At 38.2% G+C, this 25,267-nt stretch overlaps 1 protein-coding gene across 6 annotated transcripts in view; it reads left to right on the top strand.

Annotated features, from left to right (window-relative positions):
- The window catches only part of anks1b (ankyrin repeat and sterile alpha motif domain containing 1B), a 151,007-nt gene that overhangs the window by 59,223 nt on the left and 66,517 nt on the right, over positions 1 to 25,267 (top strand). For all 6 annotated transcript variants that reach the window (XM_033989425.2, XM_033989428.2, XM_055231475.1 and 3 more), the window contains 5 exons: positions 165 to 266; positions 2,755 to 2,877; positions 3,365 to 3,546; positions 6,599 to 6,724; positions 15,048 to 15,204. In XM_033989425.2, the coding sequence (XP_033845316.1) occupies positions 165 to 266; positions 2,755 to 2,877; positions 3,365 to 3,546; positions 6,599 to 6,724; positions 15,048 to 15,204 (690 nt within the window). The remainder of the gene's footprint in view (positions 1 to 164; positions 267 to 2,754; positions 2,878 to 3,364; positions 3,547 to 6,598; positions 6,725 to 15,047; positions 15,205 to 25,267) is intronic.

Genomic DNA, 25,267 nt, shown 5'->3' with positions numbered 1-25,267 from the left:
CTTGAGGTCTGATTCCTCAACATGGAAAAGCCTCAAAGGACTGACCTTCACTCCGGTTTATTTGTGTTCAGTAAACTCAAGGAATGACTGCATTTCCTAAGAGACAAATGTAATTATTTGCAACTTTTACAGTAAATTTGCATGTGAATAATGTTGTGTTTCAGGGATAGACACCCATCTAAGAGACTGCCACGGGAGGACCGCTCTGGAGCTGCTCAGAGACCACCCTGCAGCCAAGTCCCAACAGATCACAGCTCTTATACAAGGTAGCACACTATTTTGCATAAACCCATTCTCAAGGCTTAGGATAGACACAGAGAGAACTCCTTTCTTGCAGTTGGGATTATTTGTAAAGTCTCTATAGACAATAAGGCTGTAGCCCTTTAGCCATTTAAGCAATGAATTATAAATAATAATTTTATTAGAATCATAAGGATATACATGCACGACAGCAGAAAGGAGAAAGCATCGTGAGTTAGTTTATGAGTGACAGGACAGTTTATTGGGCCTTTTCACTTAAGAATATGCTGCTTACAGGTATTTCACTGTTTATATAGTTGCTTTTGTGCAAGACTAATAATAATTTCAGAACTTTAGCCAGTGCCACGCCACACACCCTTTTAATCCATTAATCAATTCTCTGGGCCATTTAGTCCACCAATAATTTCTTTAGTTGACTACAGCCTTAGAAGTTATCAAGTTATCAAAAAGTGTCAGCATTTGGATATTAAATGTATTAACACCCTTCTTAATCAAAACATCGTTATTTGGTTATTAGATATTTTGTGCATGGTATTTACAAGTTGTTTAGTGTCCCTCAGCTTGCTACCACTAGTTTGATATTTTCTAAGGGACTCATTAAAGTAAATACTATAAGAAGACACACACCCACATCTTTCATAATTTTGGAGCAAAATATTTCTCTCCAGTGAACATTTAGCGGCCATATCTTTTGGCTCTTGTTTTGTGACCACTGACTGTTAGTGGCAACGCTCCCCAAAACCCACAGATTATCCAGATTACCCCTCTTAGAGCTCGAGTTGTCATCGTGTGATTACAAGGCGCACAATACATGCTGTAATCTGTGGCTGAATGGATGTGCCTCTATTATGAAACACATAGTTAGCAGTGGTTTAAAATACAGGTGACAGACAAAAGTAAGCAGTGAATGCGTATGATGGAAGATTAAAAGGGCCAGGCTACAAATTGAAGAAACTGGGAATGCAACAAATTGGCCACATCCTGAAAATAACTCACATGAGGCTTGGCTTAAACCCCAGAAAAAGCAATGGGAATGTAGTAATTGGAGATTGGAGTAGTTTCCCACTGTTCACTTCCTCAAAGAGCACAAGATCACAACTAAAAATAGGCTTATTTTACTTGGTCTGGACAAAGTGTGTATATATGTATGTGTGTGGGGTATGCATGTGTTTGTATATATATGTGTATATGTAAATGTGTGTGCCTGTGTGTGTATGTATATTAATAATATCAGTTTTACTGGCATTGTAAATATATCATATGTTATAGACTAAATCAATCATGTCCATCATTTTCTCTAAAGCATAATGAAGTTTGGACAGATTTGACCTGACAGAGGGCATATTTACACTGTATGTATGAGAGAGGGATGGAGAATAGGGCACAGCTGTGACTGGTGGAAAGATCAGCTGTGTGCCATTTCCGTTTGGGGAAATGGGAAAGGACACTCGGCACAAAGAGCAAAGACCTGTCATTTACTCAGCACTGCAGCTGAGGGCTCATTATGAATTCATTCTCATTTGATTTACACTGTGCACATTCATTACTGGTCCCCTCTCTAGTCCACACAAGCAACTGGTTATGGAGCTGTGGAGTATTTAGGGCCAATGACACTTGCCGCGTAGGTCAGCTGGTATAATTACAAAGTATAAGGTATATCTTACTTTAAGCAATTACTGTTAAGATTTTTCACTCTGGGTTTAATCTAGTAAATAAGGAACTAGGAAGTGTGCTGCAAATGTTGCCCCTTGCTACAGATTTAATTAATAATTTATATTATATTATATTTATACTAAATATAAATACTATACATACAAAACAGTGGTTTCTGTATTTTTGTGTATATTTAGTATTGATAGTAGATGTGAGGTAAAGGGTTATCCATGCGTTTATCATTCTGCCCTGTTACTAAATGACCATTTCCAGGATCTACCCCATTACTGGGTCACAAACACATGACCTGGAATTAAGCAGATGATTAATGGTACTCTTAATACATGCCATCCATCTATAGTAAGCAATATCACTGCAATATCACAATATCACAGCTTATTAAAGTTCATATTTTGATGTCAACAGTTCCTTGTTATATCTGTACATGAAGTAAGCGATATGACTTTCCTCCTGTTTGTGTGTGTTGAGCTGATAAATTTCAAGTTTTGAATCCGCTCTTATGTAAACGTCCGTCTTTAAATGTACTTTTTGCTACTTTTTTGCACTTTGACCCTCATTTCAGCTTACAAACCTTGGTATTTAATTTATAAGTACTTTTGCAGAGGGTAATGTTGGGCATTGGAAAACGTGTGAATTTAATGCAGCATAACCTATTTGCCTTGCTCAGGGCTGTGTTGTTATATTGATCCAATAAACGCCTCTGAAATGCATTTCCACCCCCTCTTCTCGTCCAACACTAGCTCCCCTCTTTCTGTTCATTTATTGTTTTTTCTAGCCTTATTAAACCACATTCTTACCTCCACTGCTATGCTCTTACAGATTGCATGATGGAGGAGATGGACAGACGGACTATCTTCGAGGAACCGATTCGAAAGTGCCCCATTCCTGCCCCTCGCAACTCCATCCCATCACCCTGTGCCTCGCCCTCCCTCAGACACAAGAGTGAGTTCATATCTCATATCTAGAATGACTGCAGGGGACATAAGGGAAGCCCTTCTTTGGGATTTTAAATGCTATCCTGATTTTACTGTCCCTATACTTAGTGCTGTGGGGCCCCCTGTCATACAAAAGCAGTATTGCATCTAACTCTGCTGATCTGCTGCTGCAATGCATTTCAGAAGTGCCCTGATTACCTGCAGGATTTATGCTGACAAGAAAGGAACTCATTAGCTCTGTTAGTTGCAAGCATCGAGTAGTTTACTGTCATAATACAGCCACATTTTTCTTGGCTCACATTTTTCAGATACATAGGAAAAACATCTTGCCATCTTGCATCATTAGTTACAAAATGTTATGGATAATTACATATACATATTGGAGGGTAATTGGCCAGAAATGTGAATAAACTATAAGTCTAGAGCAGACATTTTTGTAACATTGAATATACTATGTCTTACACTATTCTTATCCCTGGTCATATCCTTGTCAGATGATGCAGTGACGAGTGAGCTGTCCAAACTTCTTCATGACATAAAAAAGTGCAGAGACTACTCGTTCGAGGACCTGTGCCAAACGGTCTCCTCTCACTCCATGGACAGTTTTGGCAGCGGGAGATTTTCAGATGAGGATCGCCCTGACCGACCTAATGGTACACTGACCCGAGTTAACCAGGTACGGCCTATGTTCTGTATCTTTTAAATTCTTTATGGAGACGCTTCTGTAAGGAGATCCTTCTAATTACAAGGATCCCTCTTCTTTGAATGCATTACTACATACGATTTATTTTTATGTAGCTTTAGTGGTGGGGGTCTGCCTCTTGCTTCTCTTTATTGAAATGTTATTGCTTTGTCTGGAATGTTCCACAGTATGGCATTAAGCTTCAGTCTTGCATTTATTTTTGTTTTATTGCTAACAAAATATAACCAGACATACATTCTTACTGTGGGCTCACCTCTCCGCACATCTGATCTGTAACTTGGTCTGGTGACACTGCCTGCTTATCTCAGTGAAGATAAATGCATTTTGAGGCAAAGCAGCAACTCCACAGAGACGTGCAGATGGCAGACCCTCCAACAGTTATATAGTACACATTTAAATTGCTTTAGCCCCTGACAATCATGTTCAAACAATTGCCTTAATCACAATCTTGATTCCATTGTCATTATGTACAATTTCAGCATTCACAATTTTCTGTCATTTTGAGCAGAATGCCATTTGTTCTAGATTGTTTAATCCCTAACTGCTTATATTTGTGGTCATTGATAACGAGTGGTACAGAGCTTGTGATTTGACTCAGTGGACAACAGAGGGCAGTGTCTGACAAAGCCTATGAAAAACCTGATGCTCAAATCACACTGCAGTGGTTTCATAAATTAGAAAATAACACTTATATTTATCATGCTCCTGTTTACTCAGCAAACATATTTCTAACCTTGTTTTGTGCCTTCTCATTTTGAGTCTGGTGTTCTTCAAAACACCGAGGGAAACTGATTTGTCTTTATTGTTGTGCTGTCTGGTTGGTGGCAAACATCTGATTTTTCCAGTATTGGCCGAGCTGCTGCAGTTTATTTCAGAAGGCTGCACAGCTCAGCATGACCACCACGGGGCTGTGAGCTTTTCAATTCCTCTGTCAAGAAAGTCAAACACACTGCAGGACACAGGGGCATCCATCACACTTGCCCCACCTGAGCCTGTGGACACGTGCACACACACAGACACACACAGACACACAGACACACAGGGATTTTACAGATGGGATTGTCCGCATTTGTGTGTCCCTCCTTGGCTTATTACACTCTGTCTCTTCTTATTCTTCCTGCTATTCCTCTAGATCTTTCTCAAACACATTCACACTGATATAGGCAATATGTTGTAAAGACTGTTGTGGCACTGATCAATATCCCATAAACTTCTTCATTGCTTTAATATGTAATAAAGCCAATATGAAAACCAGGTTAGCATATGCACCATGTGGGTGCATTAGATTTGAACACAAATATGTATGTGTAATAATACAGCCCACTGCTCACTTAGTCCATAATTATCTCTATCCATCTTGTGTTCCTCACTCTCTGGACTTGAAGTGCCAATTTGTATTCCATTACTGACACCTCCAGTGTGGCTATGTGCCTGCAGGTTATTGTCTGTACATGTGGCCAGAGCCATTAGTGTGAGATTCAGAGCATCACACATGAATAAAACATGCACAACACCATGGCACCACTCAAAACTGACTGCAGCCTTCTTAGATTACCTATAGTGACCAGAAGGGTCAGAAGACATTTTGGTAGGAAGGCATGTTCTCAATGCCATCTCAAAGACTGTCTATTCTCTCTAGATGCAAGTTGATAGTATTATTATCTTCCTGTACTTACTTACTTACTTATATGTAGCCTATCACATATTGAAAAGTAATTACCTGGCCAGACAGAACCACACTCTTTGGCAGAACTTTATGACAGAATGTAGAAAGGACTGGCTGGTCAAGCAAATACATTAAAATGCTATATGTTATATCAGAGTGCCAGATTGCTGGGTAAGTTGTTCATTCATTCAGTTGAAAAACTCCTGACAGCAAATGCCCGATGTACAATTAGACTTACAGTTTGGGGTCATAGCCAAAGCTGAAGTCTTGTTTTCCTCTATTCAAAAAATTTGCCATCTTCTTCTGACGAATTTCTGCTTGAATAATTCTTTCTTGCAGAAGACATTTTTAAATAGTGATGCACCCCTTGGAGGGTTTCTTATGAACAACTAATGTAATATTGATCAGTTATGCATTTCCCCGTAATGAATAATTGATGCTGTCCTTTCTGATATGAGTTACCCGGGCTCATATCTGACTTTTAATGAAATCGTATACAATGTCTGTCTAGTCTGTGTGCTTGTGTCTGTGTGTGTGTGTTTGAAACTAGAGCTAGACAGTTGTGACCTTTTGATTGTAGCTGCCATCTTAGTGTGACTGCTGCTCCTCTGCTCTCCCCCTCTGTCCTCTTGTAGAAAACATTTTGCTTTATTATTATTCCATCTCAGTGTGTCTAATTTGACTTAACTTCCTCCTCTAGGAAGCATCATTTACCTTGTTATGGAGCCGCTCTGATTTTGCCACCTGCTGCCTATCACTTAAATATTGTTTGTCTTCAGATCCCCCTCTACTTTATTCTCCATGTGTGTTATACTTCTGCGTGTTTTTGTGTTTTCTCTCGTATGCAGTGGCCTGTAAATCATTGTTGCAGATATCAGCTGGTCCATAGGTGCCCTCTGACTCTTCTGCTTGAGGACTGCAGCGCACACCTGCCCCCTGGGATCTGCACCGCCCGGGGAAAGGACACTGTGTTCATTAAAGTTATTATTGTCTTTCTACACCTCTCTTCTTTCCAGGTTAACTCTTTAAGAGCCAAATGCAAAAGCTTCATAATGTTTTACTTTTACTAAAGAAATATAGATATAATGAATTGACCAAGAAGTGTTCTGATAAAACTGGATCTGTGCATAAGTGCATTAATGTGGCATTATAATTTCCAAAAATGGCAAGTGTAAAAATTATTTGGTCACTGGTGTGTATCTAGGTCACTGTCTGGGTTGTTTGTTTATTTATAGATTTTCCCCCCAGTTTATAGATTTTTCACAATTGCAGGGGTCAACATCTGCATCCTGCATATTGTTTAGTGATGAGTAGAAATCTTAAGTAATCCTATCTAATATATATTTTAAATGTTGTCAGCGGCCAACCCCACCTCTTGCTCCAGCTCTGGAGGAGGATGAAGTTGATAAGATCTGTGGACCTACAGGATTCTGGGAAGCTCTGACTCCCTGCAATGGCTGCCACAACCTGGGCTTCTCCTCACAGGTACTACGCACATTGATCTGTGCATAGATTTCAGAGTGATAACAAATTAGGACAGTTGCCATAGTGATGAATAATCAAAAAACAAATTATCCATCATTTCAATGTTCAAAAGAGCTCAAAATAGTTCTGGTAGAAATGTCTTGTACATTTATTTATTTATTTATAAGCACAGAATAGATTATATTGAATTATTTAGAGTGTCTTTATCAAATAAAATGTTAATTTGTGACTTGAGACAAGCTGAAGTTGGCAACAGCAATTGCCTTGTATTGCAAGTACAAATTATATTTTGATTTATCATTTTGTTGACCTTATAGTGCCTCTCAGAAAAGCCTTATATATTGGGTTGAAATGAAATTGCTTTGATAATACAAAGCAACCTAGAAAAAATAGATGGTCAAACTGGAATGAGAGAGAACACAATCAACATTAAATTGTGTACTTCAGTTTGTTGAGCAATTTGTGTAATTTATTCTACAATTTTGTGCCTTAATAAAGAGAGGACCAGATTAAATCTTAACAACAATGACACAGAAATGCATTGTATAAAAACACATGCAATCATCATTTAAACGACTGTTTACAAAATTAAATTGATTCAAATGCATGCAAGTATTCTTTGGATCTTTACTATTTTCTGCTAATGTTCAAGTTATATTTTTAGGTATGTCTTTTATGAGATATTGAAAGTATGAATCTCACCACCAAAAACCCATTTCAGTCACAATATGGGTGGTTGCAGCAACTTGCAACAGACAGGCCAACCAGCATTAAAACGGTGCCAAGTCATTGTGCACTTGGTTATAGTCACTCTGGAGAAAACAGCTGCAGTGAAACTTTTAAGGCCACTTGGTAATCTACATAATCATCTGAAACAATACTTTAGAGCTGTTCTAAAGTGGAAACAAAATTGTTGCCATCTTTAAAGCACTAAATCCTTATGTCATGTCCCACTGTGGGCATTAGCAGGCGTCATGTCTCACTTCCTCCATAATGTGTGAAGATTGAAGATAATTTGGCTCTGAACAGAGCAGTGGTCTACCTTCCCCCTGGCGCTGGTGACCGCTGTGGGTTTAAGTGTGGCTAAGCTGTGCAGATGAGAGTGTTAAGTGGTGCAATACATGCTGGCTCACACAGCGGGACATCTGACATTTACAACATAAGCGACCCCTGTTTGGTGCACTGGCTGACTTCCTCAATGACTGGCACGGTGCCCGAGTGTTGCACCTGGACCAGAGAGAGAGTGCCTCCTATTCACATTCAGTGTGTTACAGCTGATCTAAGTTTGCGTGGGTGTTTTGTATGTGCTGGGATTTATTGAGGAATACAGAGGAAGAAAGGAAAGGATTCTGGGAAGGAACAATATCAGAAATAGGAGTGGTTATTGCATAATTATGTTAACTCACCATGCTAATTTGCCTTGTGTAGCAGTGTATGTGCTGAGTTCACAGTTAATGTCTTCTGAATGTCCTAATGAGGATGAGACGATGAAAGGCTAGTGCTGTGTCTTTACACTATTTATTTTTTACAGTACAAATTCAGGAATGATTGATCGCTTAATATTACAACTGTCACTAGTGACAGTGGTGCAGTGATACTTCACAAATGGCTTTTTCTGTTTTTCCCACTCTTAATGAAAATATATGCGTACCTAGTGCAGTGGACCCTAAATTAAGTATATTAGACACAGATGTGCATTGAGTTTGAACTAAATATGTTTTTTTTTGCATGTGCCACATGTGTGCTATTCAATTGCGTTTAGTCAGTAATCACAGCCGTTCTACCTGTGCCACATCCCAAACTATCATCATGTTGTAGAGAAGGCTGTTCTCTGATTTTGATTTTAAAATAAACTACAGAAATGCTGGACATCTAATTAATAGAATAAAAATGAAGCACAATGAAGAAATGTGAAGAGAATAAGTCAGAGGCTGGTGGAGTTGCCTGGCAACACAGATATTCATAATATCAGTTGTGGGTCGACTTGACGATCCTCAGTCATAGTTAGCTCAGGTGCGTCACACTTCTCCAATGTCAGCGATTTCTTCTCTTCTTTTTTTCTACCTTTTTGGTTTTTTTCCTTCACTCAACACCAGGGACACTTCTCTGTAAATTACTTTTTGTCACTTGTCTTTTTCTCCTCTGCAGTGGAAAGCTCTGAACTTTTTGATGTTCACAGTCAAAGATTGAGGGGGTTGAGGAAGGGCAGGAGTGGCATGCTGGCTCAGGTTAACTTCACAAATCCACTGAGGCCCTTGAAGATGTTAAACAACATCAAAGAGTGGAAGACTTTTGTAAGCCCACATTGAAATACACAGTCAATTACAAAAATAATAAACCAGGCTATTTTTTTTCAAACACTGCAAGAAATGTGCACATATTTTGTCTCTTAGATATTTGATATTGGCAATTTGTATTTTTTTGAGATGCTGCATGGACAATGCTTTAATCAGTGTAACCAGGGTAAAAAAGAGTGTTGTCCCATCGCTGAACACAGGAGTCCAGGTCTCATTTTCACATAGGGAAGGTGTGTGTTTGGCTGTGTGTGTCTGGGGCCGCTGTGAAACCAGTGGGGACTAGTAACATCCTCGAAGACACTCTCGGCATCATAATGAGAGGTACTATATAAAGCACATGAATGTTATCAAGGGGGCCATGTTCTGTTAACTCAATTCCTTTAGTTAATGCCTAATAGCAATACCCGTCTTTTTTCTCACAAACCATTAGGCTTGAAAGAAAGTATCTGATGCTGTTTTACTTCATTCTTTGGAGATGCATTAGTTTATTATAAAAAAGTGCAAACAAAACAAAACAAAACAGATGAGCCATGTAAATGACTCTCTGCATGTTACTGTTTTCAAAGACCAAATGTATAGTCGTATAATATAATAGCATATAAATCCAACCTGTCCTTAAGCTTCCATAATCTAAAATGAATTATTAACAGCTTCACTGTTTTCTCGTTGTAAGTAATGTGCTATCAAGTTATTAATGTAGTAGTATATAAAGACTGACTGTAGTTTCTGCTCGAAGTTACAGATCCATGTGATGTGTACACTTGGTCACACTTAACTGTCTGCAGCGCCTCCCTATAGTCCTTGTGTGTCCATGGGATTTGGTGAGGAGCAGTTGAAGCCCTCCTGTGGTAAATGTTAGCCTCTGCGGTAAACGTTAGCCCTGGTACTTTCTGGAGAGTGCTGTCACTGTCCCGGGGGTGGCTCAGCGAGGTGATTTCTTACGGATTAGCGAACCGTGGAGGGAAATCCAATTCAGCCTTGCAATCCTTGAACACTTTACACCTCTACTGCTACTATTTTAAAGTTATGCGTTCAATGTAATTATAGCAGTTTTAACCATGCTGTCAAGATTTTCAGTCAGTGTTTATCAAATACATACTAAGTTTGATGAAAGTATTTACTAGAAAAAACAGGACAAATTTGAACCGTTCTTGAATAGTTTTAGAAGGCTCTTGATCCTTTTCAGATTTAGAACTAGTACAAGACAAAAAATAATTATCAAAACAGTATAGAAATCGGTACTGAGTGTCAAGTGTCTAGGCTTTTTTATGCTATACTTTGCAAGCCAATGTTAATGACATAACAGATGTGCAAAATAAAAAATGAATTGCCTTGTTTTTTACACCAGCTCATCTGTAAATCCTGTTTTATAACTCCAGCATAACATTCTTAACATTTTTGCTCTGACATGCGTTTTACATCACACTGACCTTTCGCTAACTGCCTCTGCTGTCATTTCCTTGTGTTCAGAGTATTTGTAATGGTCACTGTGTCCTGGCAGTGTCCTCTCACCCGCGGACCGCCAGCCTCAGAGCCGCCATTGTCCTCCCCAGTGCTCCCCCTCTTCCACTCCAATCAAATAGGCTCCATGAGGAAATGCCAGCAAATTATAGCTTCCATTCATATCTGATGGCCCCTGGACCCTCTGCACTGTCTAAGGGCCTGGGACTGTACACAGTGGGTTAAATGGAAAGAGGAAGAGCGTGTCATGAGATAGCTCTTCCTTGGACGTGACTGAAGTGTGTGGACATATTCCTAAACAGTTTTTAATTAACAAAGAGAACTAAATTTAGAACTTGTTTTGTGCTTCATAGTTATTGTTTAGAATTATGTATATTGTATGCTTTGTTTGTATTTTTTTTATATTTGGAAAAATCTATTTTCTTTGCATCTGATTACGTTTAGAGTTAAAGGTGTGTTATGTGACTTTTCAGATGGAGGATTCACCAACTTGTTGTCTCCCTGGTGATGTAACTCCTTTGCCTTTTATGTTCCACAGTATGGTATTAAACATATATATTTTGCATTTATTCATGTACGAGTGTTATTATTGATTAAATTACCTTGAAAAGCATACAATCTCACTTTAAGAGGGGCTGCTTCTCCATAGATCTGACCTGCAAATTTGCTTGGTGGCTTGTCTCCATAGAGCGATACTTTTTGCTGTACTGTGGAACATTTAAAGTATCAGACCCTCCAGAGAAAAGTTACTTTCACCTTTAAACATACTTTAACTTAAACATTTTAATATATTTTTTTATTGGTTGCTTCTTAAATTTTAACTTCACTTTACCTCCATTATTCAAAATGAATTCAATCTCCACAGCCATGCACCTTCCTTGTGACCATGTCCCTTTATTGGACACATTTGAACTCTGCAGCAGTGGATTACTACACAAATCTCACCTCTTATAAATCCTTGGGTCACATGCACACAGCCCCAGTCATGTTAATCTGGCTCCTTCAGTGCTGCATACGACCTGCTAATTAGTGGCCGGAGGAGGCCCTTGTTTGTCGTATGTCTTCCTGTTGCCGCTCAGACACAAGTGGCTCTGTGTGCTATCTCTGCGCTGATACTGAGGGAGGGAACAGGCAGGGCAATGAATGAAGACCCACTCTGTTTGTTTGTTGGACTGCCAGTTCATATCGTGTCCTGTCAAGCGTTTCTATCGAACTTCGGAGTTGACCTTCTTCCAAACTGGAATAGGAGAGACAGCAGCATAAAAACAGGTAGTTAAACTTAATGTCTCACTTTTGGCTTTACTACTTGTTGCTTGTGGAGGCTAGAGAGATCTTCTTTTTTTGGTTGCTCTGTTTAAGATGACTCAGTCCTTCGCAATGGTCCAGGAAGTCTTTGGACAAAATGCTTTGATATTTTTTCATTGTTTTCTCCACGTTAGATACACTACTGCAACGTTGGAAATGTCTGATCTTCTTGTGAAGTACAGTCGAGGAAAGCTTTTACAAATTCTTGTTTGTAATGGCTAATTTGTCACCACGCCTCCACCGTGCCATCTTGGATACACTAATGCGAACATACAGCTCTATTGACTTATCCTATGCGTTTTCTCTGTTTATGCTTGTGAGGAAATCCCTGCTCCTAGCCCACTTCCTTAGCTTCCTATGCGCCCTCCCTTCCCCATTTCCCCCTTCCTGCTCTGTTTCTCTGTCTCCTGTCTGTCTCTCTGGGATTTTCTTGCGCTGACACTCACTCCAATGTAAGTGTTGAGGCGATTCGTAGACTACTTTGATCTACCTGTGTTTTTATCATTTTTCTCATCTATCTTTTCAAGTCTAACTACAGCCTTACAGCATAGGAATGCCTGGAAGCTGCAGCAATGCACTTTCACTTTAACATACTTACAGCATCAAGGTAGAGAAGGCAAATGAAGTAGCAGATTAGATTAACTAAACTAACTCAAACATTGTAACTGGATTAAAAGTGAACACCTATGGTAAACCAATTCACAGCCTGCGTGCACACAAAAAAATACAGTTACTTAAGATGAGCTGCCATACCAGTAATTTAGATGTTAAAATATCTTCTGATGGTATTCAAATAGTAATATTTTAAGTTGTGAATCCCCAGGCTGATTTGTATGTTTATTATTAATATTATGTTGTCAAAATACGTTGATCATTTGCTACCAACAAATTTCCTTTTTTACTTTGTTAAACCTGAATGTGAATGAAAACATTATCTGTGCTATTGTATGTTAAAAGTTGTGGGGAGACCATCAGCCTTAGTTATGTGTCATCTTCTCCATGCATGTGCTTTGAGCAATCAAGCTACTTTCCTGGTATTGTAATTACCTAATTATACAGACATTACATATGACGCTATCATGAAGTTTATGTTGGTTCTTCACATTTTTTTGGAAAAAAACAAACAACATCATGCAGTGTTATTTATTATTCATGCAATCTTTTGTTAAATTAGATTATATTTTGCATTTGTGTGTTAAAGACTTAGTAAATCTCATTTGTAAACCTACACAAAGATAATCAGAGCATGCTTATTTAAGCCTACTACAAGTTCTTGCAGGCGATTTTGGTTGGCTCCGAGTTAAAACTGCTACTAAACACACTGTCACATCAAATCAGTGTCAGCTGAGGCCGGGCCACCTGCTGAGTGAAGCCATAAAAGTCTGACTGAAGCAACATTAGCTGTTGATGGCAGTCTAATTGAGTGTTGATGGAGATCGAAAAGGGAGCCCGAAAGTGAAGGGGTTTAAGTTTGTACGCCTTTAATAACAGTCACTTTGAAATGTGCCCTGGTCAGAGAAATCATCACACCGCTGATTGCTCTATCAGCCCCATGATTAATTCATTCTGAGTGTGTTCAGTTTGTGATTGATGGCCTGGTGCAGTCTGGGTAATGTAGTGGCAGACAGAGGCAGAAAGACTAATGGCTGCTAAATGTGCAAAGGTTAAAAAGAGGATGAAAGGGAATTGGGGAAGAAATGGTGACAAGAGCTAGTACAGACAACATCAGGTCAGACACTTTATCTCTATGTTGACAGGCACTACAATAAGTGCTATTATTGAGCACAGAATTGTGGCAAAAAGTGTATTTGTTCAGAAATGTTTTGCCTGACTGCGCACTGACCACTGGCTACTGTAACCTTTCCCTTGTTTCATTTCAATCAGGTTTTATTTTCATTCTTTCTGGGCAAAGCTACAAGACCTCCTAGTACCAAATCCTTGTTAAACGTTCTCACACTACTTAATCAGTGGTTCACAAAGAGCAGTAACAGCACTATTTCTTTTTTAGCACTCAGAACTGGAGCTCATATTTAAAAAAATAAATCTCCAGCAGAGGTTGATCTAAATATGCAAGATTATATGCATAAAACATTATTTTAACATTCTACTGCAAAAATGTGACTACACTGCTCTTCAGGTTGTAGTAAAATGAGGCCGTGGATGAATTTGTACTAAATTAAATTTAGATAATTTGGGGAAAAGTACCAACAACTGATACTGGCTTCAAACATGAAAAACATAAACAAAAACAAAAAACTTAACGGTTGATCTCTACATTTGACTTTGTTTAGTCCAGGCATTTTTTACAATTATTTCACTTACTTCAATAGCTTTTTTTCATATGCTATAAAAAAGCATTACCGGTGAGTGCAGTGCACAGTGCAGTGGATTAGACTGTGAGCTGCAGTTCTATAGATTTGTTGGAGGGGCTGAATGTGATTCTGCAAAGCGTAGGATCAATGGTTGACTTCGACTTCAACCATGTCTGATTGCTTTTTGATGGTGGAGCTGAACAACCAAAGTGTTTTAGGAGAAAGTTAATCTTTAGTCATGTATTTTTAATCATATTTAAACACAAGCCAAAGCATTCTGGTTCCAGTGTTTTTCTTTTCCAAAACACAACTAAATAAATGCCCTCAAGCTATTAGGAAGCTGACTCAAAGCTACAAACTCTTTGACTTTATTTTTTCAGGTTGTGTAGAACAGTACCTTTCACAGCATTCAACACATACAGAAATACTAGAAATCAACTTTGAATAATGCTGTGGGCCAAACAAAAGCATTGTAAAATGCTATTTATTGCTCCAATGATGCAGTATGTGATAAGAAATCAGGCGATGTTCTCATTAAATGCAGCAATTTAAATATAAAGTTTCTTGGTTAAATGACTTTTTTAAAAGCCTGATTCAGAATCTCTCTTTCAGGGAAGTCCTGGCCCCACAGACAAGAGAAGAACATACACTCGCCTACAGAAAATCCCATCAGGTCTAGACCTCAAACCTGGGACCTTTTTGCTGTAAGGCTGAAACACTAACCACAATATGTGCTGCCAAAGTCGATGCATTAGAAAAAAAGAAAGACAGGAATTTATTTTTTGAGTGTATTTGATTAGGTCAATTTATTCATGTTTGGATTCAGAGCATATCCAGTGTGAACTATTTCCGATCTGCAGTGGTTGATGTCAAGCAAGGATGATTTTACAAGGAACAGGTGTTTCAAATTGGGCAGAGTATCATAATATTGTTTATTCTCTCTTGCAGGACTCGCAGCGCTCCACTGAGTTTGCCACCTCTCCCTCTCTGGACGTGTTCCTGCCGGAGGACGAGGACAACCCTTATGAGTCTGTGACGACAGCTGTCACTCAGAAACCTTCCTCACTGGACATCAATCACAGACCGAACAACTGCCCACGCAATGGTAGGACACAGCTCAGAACTACACTGTGTAAAATACTAATGCGAATCGTTCCATGTGTATGCGTAGTAAGTATTGATTTATACAAATTAACATACGGTACACCAACACTGTGTTCTTGCAAACCTCCTTTACAAATAAATGGACCTTGTGGCTGGTGCAGTGATTTACTTGCATGAAATTCCTGGTATACATTTCATATCCTGGATTTCCTTTATCTTAGTAATTATAATCCATTAGTCTTAGATCGCTTTCCCAGACATTTGTGTGAATTCTTCATTAAAGGCACTGTACCAGATTTTTACTGTCTGAAAACATAACAAACAGAACTCTCATTTTAAAGATTTTGTAGTGGTCCAAAGTTAGAAATGCGTGTGTGTCTGCTTATTCCCCAACATAGTAGCCAAATCTTTATTTACCAATAATTACATTTTCTATAATTTCTATTAGAAAAAAATCATCCCAATTATGTGTGTGAAGTGGAGTTTTGCCGTGATGGTAAAGCCAACAGCAACTGCCATTCTAATGTGCACTTCTTGATTATCAGACAATAAAATGCTTTCTAGTTAGATGCAGATGGTATGCAGTGGACTTATTTGGACCACAAGAACTGCTTATACAATATATCTGTACTGGGGCAAGACAAATTTTGCTCTAATATATGGAAAAAATCGGGTACAGAACCTTTAACTTTCCACATCTAATGGTACTGCTGCCTGGTGGTAAAGCTGCCAACCTGCATCTATAGCCGCCCCACAACCCTTAATCAGGATAACTGGATGAACTTGAGTAAAGATGGTTTAGTTTGTATTCACATCTGTGCTGTTAAGCTCTAGACCAGAGGCATCAAACTCATTTTCACCGAGGGCCACATCAGCAAAATGGCCGCCATCAAGGGCCAGATGTAACTGTGTGGCAGGATAAATGTCACTAAATGTAAACAAATGTCATGTAAAATAAATGTAACAACTTTTAAACTTGTTAAATAACTTTCTGTATTTATTACTTATTCAAGTTGCAAATATTACGTGTCTGTGTATTTCCTGATAAAGCCTTTTTTAACCTTTTAACTATTGGACAATTTGTTGTTTTTCTTGAAGGCTAACGTTTTCATACTTAGCTCAGTGTTTGGTGTCAAAATGTCGACATAGATTGTACTTACCCTGCCTCATAACACAAAAAACATACAGATTTTCTCCTTAAAGCACAAACTTATATTCACCTTTAGCACTTTTCTTGAAACTGCCTTCCACGCCAACAATTTTCCTCTTCCTGAACAATTTGGGATGATTATTCTCAAATATTTCTCAGTGTCACTTGTTGGGAAAATCTCTTTAGTTTATTGTCAATGCACACATTAAAGCAGTAAAGACTTATTTTAAAATGACAGTCAAGCTTTAATTTACCTTCTCGCGGGCCACATAAAATGACGTTGCGGCCGCATTTGGCCCCCGGGCCTTGAGTTTGACACATGTGCTCTAGACCCACCACTCATTTCCACTTATTTAGACATCACACACCCACGCCGACAATAACAAGCCCCCACAATCTGATTCTCACTGTTTCAGTCCGCTCCCATAGTGATGCCGCAACACACTGCTGCAGGTTGTCACGGTAACTGCCTCTCCAGCTGGTGAGTCACCTGTATGTTACCATGGGAACTGCAACTAAGATGTAGTGACACCCCCTAGACCCCCAAGCTCTTGACAAGACCTGCAAGTATTAAGACTTGGTTTGTACCAATGAGATGGTGCCTCTGTGCTGTGATTGGTTGCAGGTGTCAGTACACAATGAATATGGGAATCAAGAGGTTAGGTTTTAATGGCAATTTAGTGTCTTCAGGTTGAAAATTGCTTTACTGACGCAGCTGTGTGGGAGTATTGTTTGTTCTGAGCTAGCAGAGTGCTCTTACCTGGACCAATGACAAGAGAAAATATGAAAATCTAAAACTGCACAATCCAAGCATATAGCTCCAAACGTACTGTCTACCTTAAGATGTAGGGTATTACCCTGTATATAGTACTGAAACAATTACACTATCAAACCCTTGTCTAATTCACCAAAGGTAAATATTGTTGTGTTTATTTAGCTAAAAATCAGTTTACCTCATAACACATTGATTAACTGTATTAAGACGACTGGAGAGCCATCTTAAAGCTGTACTATGTAACTTCAAAGGGGTTCACCTTTCCACTAGAGAAGTTATGTTCTTATGCTAAATTTTCTACAGTATAGAATTAAACTTGTGCATCTCCATGGAGATAAGCAGGATGTGCCTGCAGGCCAAGTCAGATCTGTAGAAACTGGAGTGGCAACCAAAATCACAGAACAATGTTTTTCAAGAGATTTTTTAAAGCAATAAAAACATATTGAATGAATGCAAGAAAGATAAGTGAATTGTCCTACTCTGGAACATTCAAGTAAAGCAATAACCTCTTCATGCAGATAAGCAGAAAACCTGAACATTATGGTGAGAGCTGTTACTATCCAATATCCATAAGCATATATAAAACCCATTCTCATTTTATACAATACTAAAATATAAAAAGTTATTCAAAATCACATTTGCATACATTTGCATTTATTGTGACATTTGCCTTGTGGACATGCTCATCTTTTCCATCTGTAACCAAAAGGTGAAAAATAATTCTAGATTGCAAGAGGACAGATTATGCACGGAGCAAATGAAGTTAGCGTGTCATCTGAGGCTAAGCTATTACAAGGGGAGCGAGTCTGGTACACAGCAGGAGGCCCCAGTTCAGGATCCTGCTTTGAATCTGTGCACAGACCAACCTAATTGGGAGTGGATCTGAGTCATCCTCTGTGCCTCTAAGAAAAGAAATATCATAAAAGAACATGGGAGTTGTAGCATCAGGGTAAGAGCAGAGGAGGGCACAATGTGTTACACTGTTGTGCCTGGTAAATATTTGTCACTTGAGGAGGAAATTATTTGGTTTTGGACAGTACTTCAGAGAGAGGGAAAATTAACTGTTTTGAACAGATCTGACGTGACAGGGTACATTTTCAAAAGTGAATTAATTCTACAAATGCTTTATTTTTGAAGTTGACAAAAATAGAATGTGTTTGCTTTTTTAAATAATCAAATTTAGACTAATTTTCTTTCTAACATTGTAGGTACTGACATTAATCTTGTATTTGCTGTTTGAGCCATGTGCCTGTCCTGTGAATCTCATGTGGTTTTACTGCTGTTATTTCAAAACGTCTAATCTCAAACTACGATGCAGCACTTTTTCTTTCTGCTTCTTTTACTTCTTTTATATTTTTCATCCCTATGTCTAACCACATTCCACCATAACTTTTCTTTTCCAAATAACAAAACACACACATAAAACAACATGTTACAGATCATCTGTGGAACAGGAATGAGACAACAATTTAAAAGCTGTGTAATAATAAATACAAAATAATAATCTAGAGTGTCAGGTGACAAGAGTGAGGGGCTACTCTGCAGCAAAGGTTAAGGATCTCTCAAAGAAATCTAAAAAAGAGCAAAATGTATGAAATGTATTCTCTGATTCACGAACAGTATATACTTTTTTTTTTTCTAGCTCCATACAGGACTGGGAGATGCAGAGTCTTTCCACTAAGTAATATCGCCTGTCTTGCAATTAAACATGAAAAGGACAGAACTTTTAGTTTGGAGTTTAGTAAAGGTCCAGGACCACCTGTAATATTGCATAGAGTGGATCTGGTTTAATTTGATAATGCAGGGCTTCAGACATAGTCTGACAAACAGAGTGCAAAATATTTTAAACTTTTTTGTGCCCAATATGAAACGGCCTATCGGCCACTGAAGGGGCGCACAGGTCATTTGCAGCAATTGGACTCAGAAATAGAAAGCATGGAGACCAAAACTCTTGAATTGAAACCAAATCTTTAGGGAATGTTGGACTACTTTATTATTACTAGATGAGACAGAGACAAGAAGGAGTAGTGAACTTAAGGACATTTCATTAGCCTCCTGCAACTCCATGGTGACACAGACAAGAGACAAATGCTCCAAGTAAAAATGTTTCCAATAAAGCATATAGCTAATATTTGCAGCCAAGTAATAGTAATGAAAATTGGGCAGGGTCATTCCTCCCACGGGTTTGGGTGTCTGGAGAATGCCCCTTTTCAATCAAGGTGGTTTATAATTCCAAATGTATGAACTAATTAAGGAGTCCAAAGATTTAAAAAATGATTTGGCAATAAAAATAGGAAGACACTGAAACAGGTAAAAGAATTTTGCTGTTATCTGTGTCCTAGCAGGGACAGAGATAATAGTAAAAAAAGACCATTTATACAACATTTGCTTGCATTGATCAAAAAGGGGAGCAAAGTTACTCTTAAACAAGTCGTTGAATAGTTTAGTGTCACATATTCCAAGATAATTAAAACTGTCAGAAACTACTTTGAAAAAGACATTCTAAGTATCCTTTTCATTGATAAAGAACAATTCACTCTTAGTTAAAATTGTTGGTAACACTTTAAAATACGGTCCGGGACTTACCAGTACTTACGGTGGTAGTTAGTAGATACTTGACTGGTAGTTACGGTGGTACTTACAGTGGTAGTTTGTGGTACTTACAGTGGTACCTATAGTGGTACTTACAGTGGTACTTACAGTGGTACTTACAGTGGTACTTACAGTGGTAGTTTGTGGTACTTACAGCGGTACTTATAGTGGTACTTACAGTGGTACTTACAGTGGTACTTATAGTGGTACCAGAAGTGATACTTAGACTAATAACTACTGGTACTAGTACTGGTACTTACTGCAAAATCATATGAAGTGAATGGTATTAAAGAATATGGTGTTATTAGGCATATGAATCTTTGATTTCATTATACGTTCATAGAAAATACACAAGACAAAACACTGTGAAAACACAAACACTTTATTATGACAAATTTCACATTAATACGACAATCAGATTTAAAAGAAATTTCCAATAATGACAATAACAAATAAATGACACGTTTTAAATGAACATGACAGTGATACATACTGTAAAATATCAATACTTTAACTGCTATTTTAAAGCGAGACATTATGGTACTTGCACTATTAATTACTGGTACTTACTGTAGTTTATACTGGTAAATTACTAGTACTTTCCGTGGTACTTACTGCTGTATGTTCTGGTAATTACCATAGTAACTATTATGGTAATTACCAGTACATACAGCAGTAAGTACCACGGAAAGTACTAGTAATTACCAGTATAAATAGTATTACTAGTACTTTCCGTGGTACTTACTGCTGTATGTACTGGTAATTACCATAGTAACTATTATGGTAATTACCAGTACATACAGCAGTAAGTACCACGGAAAGTACTAGTAATTACCAGTATAAACTACAGTAAGTACCAGTAATTAATAGTGCAAGTACCATAATGTCTCGCTTTAAAATAGCAGTTAAAGTATTGATATTTTACAGTATGTATCACTGTCATGTTCATTTAAAACGTGTCATTTATTTGTTATTGTCATTATTGGAAATTTCTTTTAAATCTGATTGTCGTATTAATGTGAAATTTGTCATAATAAAGTGTTTGTGTTTTCACAGTGTTTTGTCTTGTGTATTTTCTATGAACGTATAATGAAATCAAAGATTCATATGCCTAATAACACCATATTCTTTAATACCATTCACTTCATATGATTTTGCAGTAAGTACCAGTACTAGTACCAGTAGTTATTAGTCTAAGTATCACTTCTGGTACCACTATAAGTACCACTGTAAGTACCACTGTAAGTACCACTGTAAGTACCACTATAAGTACCGCTGTAAGTACCACAAACTACCACTGTAAGTACCACTATAAGTACCACTGTAAGTACCACTATAAGTACCACTGTAAGTACCACAAACTACCACTGTAAGTACCACCGTAACTACTAGTCAAGTATCTACTAACTACCACCGTAAGTCCCGGACCGTATTTTAAAGTGTTACCAAATTGTTTTATATCCCGATAGTTTACTAAAACATTTAGCCCTTAAAGTACAACAGGTAAGGAAGTGGGTGGATAAAATAAAAAATAAAAGAAGATCATCCACATAGAGGCAGGCAGGCCAGTCTAGTCCCCGCACTCTTTTACTACGAAGCCACATGCAGAATGTGCCTGGCATTGTCCCTGAAAAAGACGTTGCCTGGATGGCAGCATATGTTGCTCCAAAACCTGTATGTACGTATCAGTATTAATGGAGCCTTCACAGATGTGTAAGTTACACATGCCATGGGCACTCATCACAGATGCTGGCTTTTTTAACAATCCGGATGTTCCTTTTCCTCTTTGGCCCGCAGGACACGATGTCCATGATTTCCAAAAACAATTTGAAATGTGGACTCATCAGACCATAGTACACTTTTCCACTTTGTGTCAGTCCATCTCAGGTGAGCTCGGGCCCAGAAAAGCTGGGGAAGTTTCTGGGTGTTGTTGATACATGGCTTTCACTTCGCATGGTACAGTTTTAACTTGCACTTGGAGATGTAGTGACGAACTGTGTTAACTGACAATGGTGTCCTAAAGTGTTCATGTGCCCATGTGGTAATATCCTTTACATATTCATGTCTGTTTTCAATAAAGTACCACCTGAGGGATCGAAGGTCACAGGCATTCAATGTTGATTTTCAGCCTTGCCGCTTACGTGCAGAGATTTCTCCAGATTCTCTGAATCTTTTGATGATATTATGGACTGTAGATGATGAAATCCCTAAATTCCTTGCAATTGTACTTTGAGAAACATTTTTCTTAGACTGTTGGACTATTTGCTCATGCAGTAGTTCATGAAGTGGTGAACCTCGTCCCATCCTTGCTTGCGAATGACTGAGCCCTTCGGGGATGCTCCTTTTATACTAAATCATGACACTCACCTGTTTCTAATTAACCTGTTCAGCTGTGGAATGTTCTCAACAGGTGTATTTTAAGCATTCCTCAACTTTCCCATTCTTTTGTTGTCCCTGTCCCAGCTTTATTGGAACGTATTGCAGGCATAGAATTGAAAATGAGTGAATATTTGCATAAAAACAATAAAGTTTATCAGTTTGAACATTAATTATCATGTCTTTGTAGTTTATTCAGTTCAGTATATGTTGAGAAGGATTTGCAAATCATTGTATTCTGTATTTTTTAAGTTTGCATACAACTCCAGTCCCAACTTCATTGGAATTGGAGTTGTATGTTGTAATAGTTGCAACATAATATGCTTCTATGAAACTAGCTTTGAACCTGCATAATAAATATTGTAATTTTACCCTAAACCAGATGAGCAAATCAACAACCAAACAAAAAGACAAGCATGCACCTTACTTTGAACAGTCCAGGAACAGAGTGCTATCATCACAGGGGAACTCTAAAGGAGATGTTCCATTTGGCACAGTCAAACCTGACTTATCCACAAAAGCAAAATGTCAATGTCTTATGTCAACTTCTAAACAGAGTGCACTAGTTACCCTCTTTTGAAGGAAGCGAGTTGCCTCAGGGACAAACGCCAACCACTTTCTTGTGTAGTGATCCGGAGCCTCGCAGGAAAGAGAAGAGATGGGAGAAATCCTATTTCATAAAGCTCAGCCATGATGTCCTTATATGCAGCTCGTTGTTTCATGACATCAGCATTATAATCCTCATAGAACTGAGGTTTGTGTCCGCAATACTCCAAAGTCTCATGTCGCCGTGCCTCTCTCATCACCAAGTCCTTGGTCTGGAAGCGATGAAAGAGAACGATAACAACATGTGGCCAACCATTGGGACAAGGCCTGGAGCCACGGTGTGCTCTATCCTGCTCCAGGAAAGAAGTCAAGATCTGGGCACCAAAAACTTCCACAAGAGCTGGGAGAAGAAAACAGTCGGCTATGAACCCTCCAATGACTCTAGTAGGCCCAGACTGTGAATATTTGGCCTCTGCTTCTTCTTGGATTCTCCTCAAGATCATTGAGGTGTTTCTCATGGCCTGTAACATCGGCTTGAATCTCGTCCAGCTTGATGTTAAGGAAATTAAATGAAGCTTTAAAGTCAGTTACTATGGCTGTTCTGTGCTGCTTGAGCAAGTTGAGCCAGCACTAGCAACCACAGACGAACTCTCTGCTGTTATGTATTTTTTGGCTTGCTTGCTTGCTTTAGGCATATTTCAAATGCCAAGAATTTGAAATATCAGCATATCATACTTATCAGAAGCCCTAAAACAGCGGTACACAGGTAGTCAAGTAGGGTTTTGTAGATAAAACTGAAAAAGTACTGTGAGAGCTAGTGGCTGACCCCACTACTCCATCGCGTGCAATCGTGCCAGTCCTTCATAAAATGTCTCACAGAAATATAATGCCCTCAGCACACACTTTCATAGTGTAATTTGTTAATGTTAACCAATAGAAATGTAAAACGCAGATGCTTACAGAAAAGTGATAATCCATGCTCCATTTGTATTGTTACGAAGATAACTTTTTTATTTTTAGAAATTTGCAAGTATATCAAATGTCTGTCAAAACCTTGGTCATTACCTGGCTATAATCAGATTGTCCACGTGGCCTGTATTGTGTTTTGAGAATAAGAGCTTCTTTTCTGGTATCATCATGAGGCTGAGCGCCTTCCAAATAAGCACATTCTTTTCTTTCACTGGTAAACAGCACTGCTGATGTGTGCAACGTACCACAACAAACTCAAGTTTACCACAAGGTCGCTTATTATGTGTGCAGCCTCTAGTCCTGCAAGTTTACAGTTGAATCAAAAAGAAGCCATTTTTAATGGATGCAATTAACAAATCACAAATAATATTTAAGGTATTTCCTCTTCAAACTTCAAAATATACAACCTTATCTTGTATAAAAACCTGCTAACCCTGTAGTTGACGCTGCAGTGAATGAGATTCTTTTAGGTCATGCTCATGTTACAGTATTTTCTAAAATGTTAATACTCCTGGAGGCATTTGAAATGTGCAATGTGAATTAGTTAATGACTAATCTAATCTAATAAAAATTACAATGCTTGTAAAAAAAAACAAACAAAACAAAACTGTCCAAACCTGGATAAATCATAAGGTTTATGTCAGAATTTAAATTATGTTACGCATACAACCTATGACAAATGAAAATGCTAAAAAGTGAAGTATTTCATAATCTTTTACTTGGTGAAACACAATTACCCTTAAATGAATTGTCCTATGCATTCACATACACTACAAAACAGCACTACAAATTGACTCCTCTCTGTAAACTTTTTTTTTATTAGATACAACTTTTACAGCTCTTGCCTCAGTTATCCCATTGCGTTCCCCCTGCAGTTCAGAGTGGCTAATGACAGCAAGCAGTTACCGCAGGGCACCGCCATTAACAGGGTCGAGGCCCATTGACTTGTTGAAAGTGTAGCAGTAAAAAGTGACTTCTTCTTTTGACAGTCAGTGGAAATCATTGCAACCCACTTTGCACTCACTTACAGTTACATTAGTGTTTCTTTTACTCTTAGGTTATTGATTATTGATCATTTAGTCAAACAGCCAAACGTTCACTGAAAACACAGAAACGTTTATATTTTCTTCACATGAGCAAAACTGATTAGATTTGAGGTTTAATCAAAATTTAAATGGAAATATAGCAACACATAATGGTCAGGGCCAAGCCGGGGTTACTGGACAGGATGGCACCAGGAAGGGAACCCACTGCACACTTAAGAATAAAAAATACATTCATTCATTAAAATGTGATTCAATAATCCAGTGTGACATTGTTAAAAAATATTTCCATCCTATGTTAACTTTAGGACGGGTTCCATAATATTTTTTTACATGTTCGGACATGTTTTATTTTTTATGAAGTTTCATTTGTCTACGTTGAAATTTTTCCAGGCCAGGTTCCCATTTCAGCAATGAAAATCTTTTTTTTTTTTTTTTTTTTTTTTTTTCGATTCTACTGAGTCGTCTTTCAATATTTTTTTCTTGGGGTCTTCACTCAAAATTAGAGCTCACTGAACTCAAATTTTTGACACCACATTTGGCTTTTCTATATGTTAATGATTTTCCTCAACATTTTACAAATACAATAGGGCTGACTCGCATTGATGCTCAG

Source organism: Periophthalmus magnuspinnatus, chromosome 23 (assembly GCF_009829125.3).
Source record: "Periophthalmus magnuspinnatus isolate fPerMag1 chromosome 23, fPerMag1.2.pri, whole genome shotgun sequence".
Lineage (NCBI taxonomy): Eukaryota > Metazoa > Chordata > Actinopteri > Gobiiformes > Gobiidae > Periophthalmus > Periophthalmus magnuspinnatus.
The sequence above is the reverse complement of the archived record's forward strand: the minus strand, read 5'-3'. Positions and strand labels throughout refer to the sequence as shown.